Source organism: Vigna unguiculata, chromosome 7 (assembly GCF_037176805.1).
Source record: "Vigna unguiculata cultivar grain cowpea cultivar isolate G323 ecotype 2 chromosome 7, ASM3717680v1, whole genome shotgun sequence".
In the NCBI taxonomy this organism is placed as follows: Eukaryota; Viridiplantae; Streptophyta; class Magnoliopsida; order Fabales; family Fabaceae; genus Vigna; species Vigna unguiculata.
The window spans coordinates 31,097,339-31,109,670 of NC_140798.1; the positions used below are offsets into that span (position 1 = coordinate 31,097,339).

At 30.1% G+C, this 12,332-nt stretch overlaps 1 protein-coding gene across 1 annotated transcript; it reads right to left on the reverse strand.

The window, feature by feature from the left end:
* Positions 1-6,806: 6,806 nt before the first annotated feature.
* LOC114189703 (transcription factor MYB2-like) lies at positions 6,807-7,974 on the reverse strand. The gene is made up of 3 exons (XM_028078356.2): positions 7,688-7,974; positions 7,476-7,605; positions 6,807-7,392 (listed from the first exon to the last, which is right to left on the reverse strand). Exons 1-3 carry the CDS (start codon positions 7,857-7,859, stop codon positions 6,915-6,917), a joined length of 780 nt encoding a protein of 259 aa, XP_027934157.2. The 5' UTR covers positions 7,860-7,974; the 3' UTR covers positions 6,807-6,914.
* Positions 7,975-12,332: the final 4,358 nt, after the last annotated feature.

The following is a 12,332-nucleotide window of genomic DNA, read 5'->3' on the forward strand; positions in this document are numbered from 1 at the left end:
CAAAAAAACCACGAAGTGACACGTGGCACACCCCTAGGTTGACACGTGTACATTTAAAAAAAATTAACAAAATTTAAAAAAAATTTAAAAAAAAAATAAAAAAAAATAAAAATAAAAACAAAAAAAATTCAAAAAAACCATGAAGTTACACGTGGCAGTCACTGTTCATGGCCGTTAATGATTTAAACGGTGTTAGAAAAAAGGACCCAATTGAACAAAATTGACGAAAATTGGGACCTATTTGAACACAAAATCAAAATTAGGACTTGTTTCAAAAAACTTGACGAAAATTGGGACCAAAAAGGTATTTTAACCAAGCTTTTTATATTATTGATCATAGGTAACATATGTGATTCCAATTTTGAAAATCCTATAACTAGAGTTGATATAGTGTTCCAATTTTGAAAGTCGTATAACTTAGGTTGCTATTGTTCCTCATATGTTAAAGCCCTACAAAATTATTCTCCTCTTCATGACATTTAATGTGTCATTTTACTTATATACTAGTTATCTCAATCACTTAGGACTTTAAACTCCTTTTGAATGATAAAAATCTCCTTCCCATGAGATTTGATGTGTCATCTTACTTATATACTTGTTAGCTTAATCAGTTTCATCCCATGTGGGAGTTCAAACTTATATTAACTCATTTTACTTATTTACTACTCACAACAATAACAACAACAACAAAAACAACAACAACAACAACAATAATAATAATAATAATAATAATAATAATAATAATAATAATAATAATAGTAACATTAATAATGAAGCTTAATTATGTTTTAAGTTCCTAATATATTTAAAAACTTACAATTGAGTCCTTAATAAATTTTTGAACTTTTGGACTCTATTGAGTACTCAATAAATCTAATTTTTTCAATTGAGTCCCTGTTGTTTACTTTTTCTGATTATTGGGTGATGTAGCGGTTAAGGGAGTGATGTAGTTATTATCTTGCCATGTCACCTAGATTAATTATCATCATATGTTATTTTATTATTTTAAAAATCTATAATTTATAATTTTATAATTTATGATTATGTAATTTTTAAATTTTTAAACTTTTAAATTTTATGAGTTTATTATTTTATAATTCTAAAATATTCCAATAATAATAACAATAGTAATAGTAGTAATAATACTTACACTATGACTGATATTAATACTAATAATAAAAATAAAAATTATTAATTCTAATACTAATGGGTAAGAACGGTATAAATAATAAGATTACTACCAGTAATGATTAAAATAATAAAACGATAATATTAATAATGACAATGATAATATAAATAAGGTTAAAATATCTTTTTTTTTTTCCAAATTTTTGTCAAGTTTTATCAAATCAATCATAATTTTTTTGTGTGCTCAAATAGGTTCAAGTTGTTGTCAATTTTGTTCAATGTGTTATTCTTTTGTTAACACTGTTTAAATTATTAACGATAATGAACAGTGATTATCACGTGTCACTTTGTGATATTTTTAATTATTTTAATTTTTCTTTTAGTTTTTTTATTATTTTTAAATGTTCACATGTCAATCCAATAGTGCGTCACGTTTCAGAGTCAATGTTTTATATTCAATTTAGTCCCTATATTTGTTATTTTTGTTCAATTTAGTTCTAATTTTGTTTAAAATTGAGCAATTTTGTCCCTTTTAAAATTGGGATAATTTAATTTTTATATAAAAGTTATAATGATGTGAATTTTAATATATTTAATAAAAAAAATGTGAATTTTAATGTAAATATTAAATTTGGTCTCAATTTGGAAAAAGAACAAATTGGTTAATGTTAAAAATAATTAGGAGTAAATTGAACAAAAATAATGAATATAAGTACAAAATTGAATATAAAACATTGATTCTGACATGTGGCACGTTGTTGGATTGACACTCAACATTTAAAAATAATTAAAAAAAATTAAAAATAAATAAATTAAAAAAAAAATCCACGAAGGTACACGTGACAGTCACTGTTCATGGTCGTTAATAATTTAAACAGTGTTAGCAAAAAATTACAAAATTGAACAAAATTAGCAAAAATTGAGACCTATTTGAGCACACAAAAAATTAGGACTGATTTGACAAAACTTGACCAAAATTGGAATAAAAAATATTTTAACCTATAAATAATAATAATAATAATAATAATAATAATAATAATAATAATAATAATAATAACAATAATAATAATAACAACAACAACAACAATGTAACATTAACAATTGTTATTATAATTATAATAATAATAATAAAATTAATAAAAATAATAATCTTATTAAAAAAGAAAATATAATAATAATATAAAAATAATGAGAATAATATTAATAACATCAATATTAATAATAATGAAAATAATAAATATTATAATAATAACAATAGTATAACCGCAACAACTATTATAAAAATAAAAATAAAAAAAAACAAAAATTATAAAATAAATAGTAGAAATAATAAAAATATAACAACGACTATTATTTTAAAATTAGTAATAACAACCATTATAACCATCTTTCATTCTGGGGACACTTCACATTGATGCTAAATAGTTACAACTTCTTCCTCATGACTTTGATGACTCTTTTTACTCGTGGTCTGAGTTCACCCTAACTCTAACTCTAGCCTATCTAGGCCCAACCTAGCCCATAATCCGTGACCATGACTTAACTACTCATTTTTTTCCCGCATTAGGTTTGATGAGTGTTTTTATTTATATTCTAGTCATCTTCATCACTTTCATACAATGTGAGACTTAAATCTTATATTGAATGATAACAACCTCCTCCCCATGAGATTTGATTGTGTCATCTTACTTATATACTTATTAGCTCAATCAGTTTCATCTGATGTTGGAGTTCAATCTTATATTAACTCATTTTACTTATTTACTACTCACAACAATTACAACAACAACAACAACAACAATAATAGTAATAATAATAATAGTAACATTAATAATGAGGCTTAATTATGTTTTAAGTCGCTAATAGATTTAAAAACTTATTATTGAGTCCTTAATAAATATTTAAACTTTTGTACTCTATTGAGTATTCAATAAATCTAATTTTTTTCAATTGAGTCCCCCACTGTTTATTTTTTCTGATTATTTGAGTATTCAATAAATCTAATTTTTTTCAATTGAGTCCGCCACTGTTTATTTTTTCTGATTATTGCGTGATGTGGCGGTTAAGGGAGTGATGTGATTATTATCTTGCCATGTCACCTAGAATAGTTGTCACCTTATGTTATTTTATTATTTTAAAATTCTATAATTTATAATTTTATAATTTATGAATATGTAATTTTTAAATTTTTAAAATTTTAAAATTTTAAATTTTATGAGTTTATTATTTTATAATTCTAAAAATTTATAATAATAATAACAATAGTAATAGTAGTAATAATAATACTAACACTACGACTGATATTAATACTAATAATAATAAAAATAAAATTATTACCTCTAATACTAATGGGTAACAACAGTACAAATAATAAGATTACTACCGGTAATGATTAAAATAATAAAAACAATAATATTAATAATGACAATGATAATAGAAATTCTGATTATTGTGTGATGTGGCGATTAAGGGAGTGATGTGGTTATTATCTTGCCATGTCACCTAAAATAGTTGTCACCTTATGTTATTTTATTATTTTAAAATTCTATAATTTATAATTTTATAATTTATGATTATGTAATTTTTAAATTTTTAAACTTTTAAATTTTATGAGTTTATTATTTTATAATTCTAAAAATTTATAATAATAATAATAACAATAGTAATAGTAGTAATAATAATACTAACACTACGAATGATATTAATACTAATAATAATAAAAATAAAATTATTAACTCTAATTCTAATGGGTAACAACAGTACAAATAATAAGATTACTACCGGTAATGATTAAAATAATAAAAACAATAATATTAATAATGACAATGATAATAGAAATAAGGTTAAAATATATTTTTGTCTCAATTTTTGTCAAGTTTTGTCAAATCAGTCATAATTTTATTTTTGTGCTCAAATAAGTCATAATTTTTGTCAATTTTGTTCAATGTGGTCCTTGTTTTCTAACACCATATAAATCATTGACGGTAATAACAATGACTGTCACGTGTCACTTTATGGGTTTTTTAATTATTATAATTTTTTTAAATTTTTTTAAAATATTTTGAAATGTTCACGTGCCAATCCAGCAACGTTCCACGTTTCATAGTCAATGTTTTGTAATCAATTTAGTCCCTATATTTTAGGGGTGACAAAATGGGTCATTCTGGCCTGCCAATAGCAAACGCGTTGGATATTGCAACCTATTCCTCAGGACGAGCTGGCAGGGCGGCGAGCTGGCTTGCCACTTTTTTTTTTAATTTTCTTATAACTTTTTCCTTTAATTTTTGTTTTTAAATTTTATATATATATATATATGTATATTATATATATGTATATTTATTTATATAATATAAAAAAATTATTTTTAATTTTAAACATTAAAAAATTAAAAAAAAAGTTTGGCAGGCTGGCTCGTTTTGGCTCGCTAAATTGGTGGGCTAGGCGGGACGGGCTACAACGGGTTGGTGGGTTGGAAACTCCAACCCGACCCGTCCTTTTCTTGGCGAGCTGGCATGTGGGTCCGACGGTCCTAGCCCGCTTTGACATCCCTATTATATTTGTTATTTTTGTTCAATTTAGTTCGAATTTTGTTTAAAGTTGAGCCATTTTGTCCCTTTTAAAATTGGGACCCAATTTAATTTTTATATAAAACTTATAATGATATGAATTTTAATATATTTAATTAAAAGATTTAATAAAAAATGTAAATTTTAATGTAAAAATTAAATTTGGTCTCAATTTGGAAAAAGAACAAATTGGTTCATGTTAAAAATAATTGGGACTAAATTGAAAAAAAATAATGAATATAAAGACAAAATTGAATATAAAATATTGACAGTGACATGTGGCACATTGTTGGGTTGACACGTGCACATTTTAAAATAATTGAAAGAAAATTGTAAAATTATAAAAAAGTCAAAAAATAAAAAAACCCACAAAAGGACACAATGCAATCACTGTTTATGGTCGTTAATGATTTAAACGATGATAGTAAAAAAAGACAAAATTGAATAAAATTGACGAAAATTGAGACCTATTTGAGCACAAAAAAAAAAAGGATTGGTTTAACAAAACTTGACGAAAATTGGAACCAAAAAGGTATTTTAACCTATAAGTAAAAATAATAATAACAATAATAAAAGTACTAATCTTATTAAAAAAACAACTATAATCATAATAATAATAATATAAAAATAATGATAATAATATTAATAATAATGAGTCTTTTTATCCGTAGTCCGAGGAGGGGTAGCCAGGGATGTTACACCTAGGCCACTGCAACTCTAGCTCTAGCCTATCTAGGCCCAGTCAACCTTTAATATGTAACCATAACTCAACTACTCATTCTTGTCCCCAATAGCTTTGATAGGTGTTTTTATTTATATATTAGTCATCTTAATCACTTTCATCCGATGTAGGACTTCGAACTCATGTTGAATGATAACAATCTTCTCTTCATGACATTTAATGTGTCATTTTACCTATATATTAGTTATCTCAATTACTTCCACCCAATGTGGGACTTTAAACTCATATTGAATGATAATAATCTCCTATATAAAATATGTCCTTTTTTTTAGGTTACTATTAGAGCAATTGTGTGAAAGTCTTAGTATCATGCATGTTTTCACATTTTTTGCAACTCTGTCACGGGCATTGCACTATAAAGACTATAATTACCACAAATGTTTTGTACTTTGAGCCATCAAATATGTTTTTGTTACTGTTTGCTACATACTCAAGGTTTTAGAGAGTAAAATTTAAAATTTTATTGTTCAATTTTTTATTTTCTATTAAGTTTTCATGGTTATTCATCATCCTTACTACTTTATGATTTATTTTTATTTGTCTTTATTTATTTGTTTTGGCTTTGGGAACCAAAATGGTTTCATAGCCATTCATGCCTTTTGATTCTCGAACTTATGATGATTATTAGTTCAGTTTGTGATTCTTATTGTTTCACACTAATAGTTATTATTGTCACTAATGCTATAATTGTCTTTTATTATGTCATCAGTGTTGGAAATCTAAGTGTGAGTCTAAGTCACATATTTGATGAAAATAAAAAAGTTAAACAACATATTTGATGAAAATAAAAAAAGTTAAACAACATATAGATTAGATGATTTATAAACTCAATTTCTTAAAATTTGAAGTTGAAAATAGTGTCAATATGTCATGTAAATTGAATTCGGAGTGTATTAGTGTTGTGTCTCGATGAGTTCTCCCTTCTCAGTAGACCCATCAATCGGTTCAAAAGAAATGAAATAGTAAAAGAGGAGGGTCTATTTCAGAGAGGGCCCGAGCGCAGCACACACTTCCATTGATTTGGGTATCGAAATGGAAGGGCCCTATTCTACTCATGGAACACATTGCATGCTTCCTTTTCATAAACTCTTTCTAACTTAAAAAGCACACCAATTACGTGCTTTTACAAGCGTGGAAGCAAGCTCCAACGCTACCCAATCCTTTCTTACCCAATCATACTTTGACAAACTCATAGATCAACAACAGCCAATCTCAATATCAAAAGAAAGAGCTGAATATATATCGGGTGCTACGAAACGCAATTGTAGCAAAAACCTTCAATTTTGTGGTTACACAAACATAAACATAAATTATTTTTAATCAAGTTTAATAAACTATAAACAAAATTCAATATTTGCACTGCTGTCAACTTGTATAAGGCACGTGGCTAAGTTTAATCTCTAATTTGTACACAAAGTGAGGAAAACAATACAATGAAGCGCATGCTCAACTTTTGACACTGTGCCTTGCACAATGCGTCACGGAAGGGAACTGTATTTTATTTCGAGGTCATTCCAAAAACTTTCCAACGATTCACCCTCACCATTCCCTTGTTCCCACATATGCATATTCAAACTTCCCCACGGATCCATACCCGAACCCGAACAATCGCTATGGTCTGAATTCGAATGAACTTGGAGCTCCACGGACGATGAGTCCGAGTAAGAACCGGCGGGGTGGCTCCCTTTACTCCACTCCGTCACCGAATCTAAACCGCGAAAGCCCTGAATTTCACTTGGGCCTGGGTCCAGCTTCATCTGAGGCTCGAGAATTTGCGATGTGGGCTGAAGCCGCTCCAGTAAGCGCGGCATCCACACATAACGCAACGTGTCTCTGAACTCTTTGCTGTTGACATCGCACCTGAGTTGCTTCGCCTGTTTTATCACTCTCGTCCTCCAATAGTTCTTTATTTCATTGTCCGTTCTTCCTGGCAGGTGCTGCGCAATCTTCGACCACCTACGAAAAAACATTATACACCGTATATTACACATGTCTACGCCCAAACCACATAAGAAAACACCGTAGATTGAATTTTATACCTGTTGCCCCACCGAGAGTGAAGGTCGAGGATCAGTATTTGTTCTTGGAGTGTGATGTTTCCACGCCGCACATCGGGGCGCAAGTAGTTTAGCCACCTTAGTCTGCAGCTCTTCCCACTCCTCCTTAAACCTGAAAATGGTAAATACGTAATCGGCGTGGGGATGGTGATGAGAATATATATAGTAATGAAATTAGAAGAAAGCGTAGACACCTGCACATCGTGCCACGGAATTCCAGTGACCTTCGCCATGGGCGGTGATGTAATTGACCAGAATGGTGTCTTCGTCAACCGTCCATGGACCTTTTCTGAGGCCTAACATCTCGTTTTCACTATGCTGCATCTGGGCTTGTGACTCTACGAGGGGCCCACAGTTAGCATCCATGACTGTAATGCTAGCTAGGTATTTGGTATACCTTATTAAGAAGTGGTGAGTGTTTAATTTTAAGGGTGTGAATGGATGATGGTTTCATGTGTTGGGAGTTATTATATATAAAAGAGTGGGATAAGAACAAGGACACTCCAACGTTTCACTCCACGAAACCAAAAGGGACGCGGACCACACGGAGAATGCACCGCATTTCTTCTGTGTTTTTTTTTTCTTTTTTTCTATCTCTTATATCATAATTGTTAGTAGAATAAATTTAATACTACTTTGAAGACTAAACGGTGTTTGGAGTTTGACTCGTTGACTCTCTTTTCTTGCTTATCCCTGTGACACGCGCAAAGAAAGATTTCTGTTGAAAACACAGCGAGTTGAGCCGGATCTGGAATCTGGTAAACATTTCACACTTTAAATTCCTAGAAGTAATAATACACGAACCTCCCTTTTCTTTTTCTCGTTTTTCTTGTCCAACAAGCAAAATAATTCTTTTTATTAAAAAAAAACTGTTAATTAGAGTTTTAAATTATTGTTTAAATACAAGTAAAATTAGTTTAATATATTTATTATTGTAAAAATATAATTTCATTTTCCTTTTGTGTCGGAAATGTTAAAATAAATTTTAACCCATGAATAAACCTAATTCACCAAAAAGTTTTAAGTTTTTTTTAAATGTGAGTTGAATTGACCTTGTTCATCTAAACCATAGGTTAAATGGATTCAAGTCGAATTGGAAGTGAGTTCACTTGTAATTTATTATCACACTTTATTACTTTTTTTTTATCATTTTTTTATAAGTTGTTTATTATATCTATCTACTACTTCTAGTTATATAAGTTCACAATTTGATTTTTTTTTTAAATAGTAGAATGTTGTTCAATAATGTTTGAATAGGTTGGATGTGTAATTTATTTATTTGTCAAGTTATATATGTTGACACCTTAATTTTCAACTATCTTTATAATAATATTTGGATAATTATTTGAATATTTTAATTTTACTATTATGAAAAAAATAAATTGAGTCAATTCACTTTTATTGTAATGCAATAAATATATAAAATAAATTGTATTGCAATAAATATATAAAATAAATTGTAAAAACAAAATATTCGTAAGTGAGTAAACCACTTGCTCACCCCAACCTGTGATGGCTGAAACTAAATTACAAATTTTTTTTACTCACAAAAGAATAAATCAGATTTAGCTCAATCGATCACGAGTTAACCCATTGACACCTATGCTTATTCTTGTTTACTTTTCATTTGACTTGTTTTTCATTTTATAACTTTTTTTTGTATAATTACTGAATTAGTTCCTTAATTTTTTGGATTGGTTCAAATTAGTCCCCTTCGTTGGTTCAAATTAGTTTCCAAATTATTTAAAAAGGTTTAATTTAGTTATCTCCGTTAAGTTAGAGTTAATACCGTGTCCATACAAGGCACGTGCCAAGCTGTGAATTTTTAATTTTTTTTTTCTAAAAATTTATAAACTCCCATGTGTCAAGTTACTGTTGTGCCACATGACAGTTTACAGTCGTGACACGTGGTAGTGGTAATAATTTTTTTTTTCAATTTAATCCTCTATTTAAATTTTTTGTTCAATTTAGTACCCTATTTTTTAAAACAATCCAATTTTGTCCTTTCCACTTCAAGACCAAATTAGTAAATAAGCTTAATTATAACTTATATATACATGTTAAAATAATTTTTTTGAACTTATACATCAAATAATCACACCTAAATATTTAACTCATTTTATTTTTTGCAAGTGTACAAAATTTCAAGGCTTAATTACTGTTTTAGTCCTCGAATTTGTTCTGAAGTCTCAAAAAGGTCCTCTAAATATTCAGAGTATCAATTTAGTCCTCTAATTGTCATAAGTGAATCAATTTGGTCCCCAAAATTAACACCGTTAAAAATCGTAACAGAACAGTGACAAGGCTTAATGACTGTGTATGAGTTTTAGTGACGTGGCCCGTAGCAATCAATTGTAGTGTGCAAGGAGAGAAGTGTTCGAAGATGATCGTGGAAACGCTAAGCTAGGGTTCGATTGGGTTGGATTTTCGTTGTGATTGGCGTTGCATCAGATTAAATTTCGACATTGTGATCGACGACATTCAACAATCCAGGTGAGCTTCCTATTTTTTCTAAATCAATTTTAGGGTTTTTTGGTTTTTTGCGTTGAATCTGATTTTGGGGGTTTTGGGTTTGTTTTTGAGTTTGTTTTTGAGTTTGATTCTCGTATATCGTTTTTGAGTTTGGTTTACTGAGTAGAATGGTTTTCTGATTTTGATGGTTGTATTGCCCCACCATTGTGGTTCCTTTTTTTGTAATTTGTGGTCCCCTTCGAAACGGGGTTTAGTTTTTTGTAGTTTGTGGTCCCCCTTCGAAATGGGGTTTAGTTTTCTGTCGGTTTGTCGGTTTGTCGGTGGTATGTCTCGTAATAAAAGTATGTGGTTTTGGGTATGTGGACATTTCACAGCTTTGATGGATGACGAGAAGTTTGAAGTGGTTATCCACCATGGAGGGCACTTCGTGAATGAGGGTGGAGTTAAATATGTTAATGGCCAACTTAGTGTTTTGTCGTGTGATGAAGATAGGTGGTCCTACTTTGAGGTGTTATCAATACTGCGAGAGATGGGTTATATTAATGTCAAAGATTTATGCTATTCTGTTGGAGGTTGTGCAGTGTTGGAGGAAAGGTTACAACATTTCATTGATGACGTTGGTGCACTCCATATGGTCGGCATCGCGAAGAGACATGGTTCAGTTCATATGTTTGTAATTCATTCAGTTTGTGAAGCAGAGGTAGTACATATGCTAGAATATTTTCCAGCTGGGGAGAATGCCACTGTGCCTGAAATTGTACTAGACCAAGTCGAACCTGAAGTTGGTGAGGTTGAGGTTGATGTGCAGTGTGATGGTGCAGAACAAGTCCAACCTGAAAGTGCTGAGGTTGAGGGAGAGGTCCATGTTCAGGGTGAGGCTGAAGTACATGTCCAGAATGAGAGTCATGAAGTTGATAATGAGTTCCAAAATATTTCAGAGATTATACGTTTGTTTTAAAGCATGCAAGGACAACTTTGTATCATGTAGGTCTATAATAGGATTGGATGGATGTTTTTTAAAGGGTAAGTATGGTGGTGAGTTGTTGACAGCTGTGGCAAGAGATGCCAATGATCAAATGTTGCCTATAGCATACGCAGTTGTGGAGGTTGAAAATAAGGACACATGGTCTTGGTTTTTAGACCTTTTAATTGATGATTTTGGTGGAGTTGAATGTTGTGCCTCATGCACCTTTATATCAGACCAGTAAAAGGTAATAATTTATTTTTCAGTCATTTAATTGGTTTTAATTATTTCATTGCAGTTCTGATTTCATTTAATTGTTGTTATTTTGTTAGGGTCTGCTGCCAGCTCTAAATGAGCTCATTCCTGGAGTTGACCAAAGGTTCTGTATGCGCCACTTGTACGAGAACTTTAGGAAGAAATTTCCAGGGAAGATTCTGAAACGTTTAATGTGGAGGGCTGCTTACTGCACACATCCACAAGCATGGGAAAAGGTTATGTTGGAGATCAAAGAAGTTAATGAGGATGCATTCAAACATTTAATAGCTATTCCTCCAAGGCAAGTATTTGGATGTTTGTTAACTTTCTGCACATTTTCATTTGGTGCACACTGATAAAGGTTATTAGGAAAAGTACATAGCATGGCAAATTTGGAATTAATGCATTGCTGCAGTAAAAAGTAGTTGTTATAGTATGTATTCATGATTTAAACACCAAACCTGTAGCAGTTTCAACTTTCCAGTACCACTTTTTCATTTTATGATTTGTTTCTGATGGTGCACATATTTTCATTTATGATTTCAAAATTCTGATAATTGGTGCAAAGTAATAATAGGTGTGATTAGAAACTAACTCACAACACTCTGATATGAGGTTAAAGGTTATTAGGAAAAGTACATAGCAAGGCAAATTTGGAATTAATGCACTACTGCAGTAAAAACTAGTTGCTATAGTATCTATTCCTGATTTAAACACGAAACCTATAGCAGTTTCAACTTTCCAGTACCAGTTTTTCATTTTATGATTTGTTTCTGATCGTGCACATATTTTCATTTATGATTTCAAAATTCTGATAATTGGTGCAAACTGATAAAGGTATTGGTCAAGATCAAGGTTCAATACCACTGTGAAATGTGACTCACTAGTGAACAACATGTCAGAGGCCTTCAACAGCATGCTAGTGGATGCTAGGAGTAAGCCAATAGTTACCATGCTTGAAGAAATAAGGTTGTACATGATGAATAGATGGGCAAGTAATAAATTGAAAGTAAGTTCTTTTTAAAGTTCAATATGCCCTAAAATTCGAGATAGACTAGACAAGGAGATGCAGTTAACAAAATATTGGGTTCCAAGGTACTGATCACTGTCTACTTTATTGTCAATTTGACTCAAGCTTCAACTTCAAA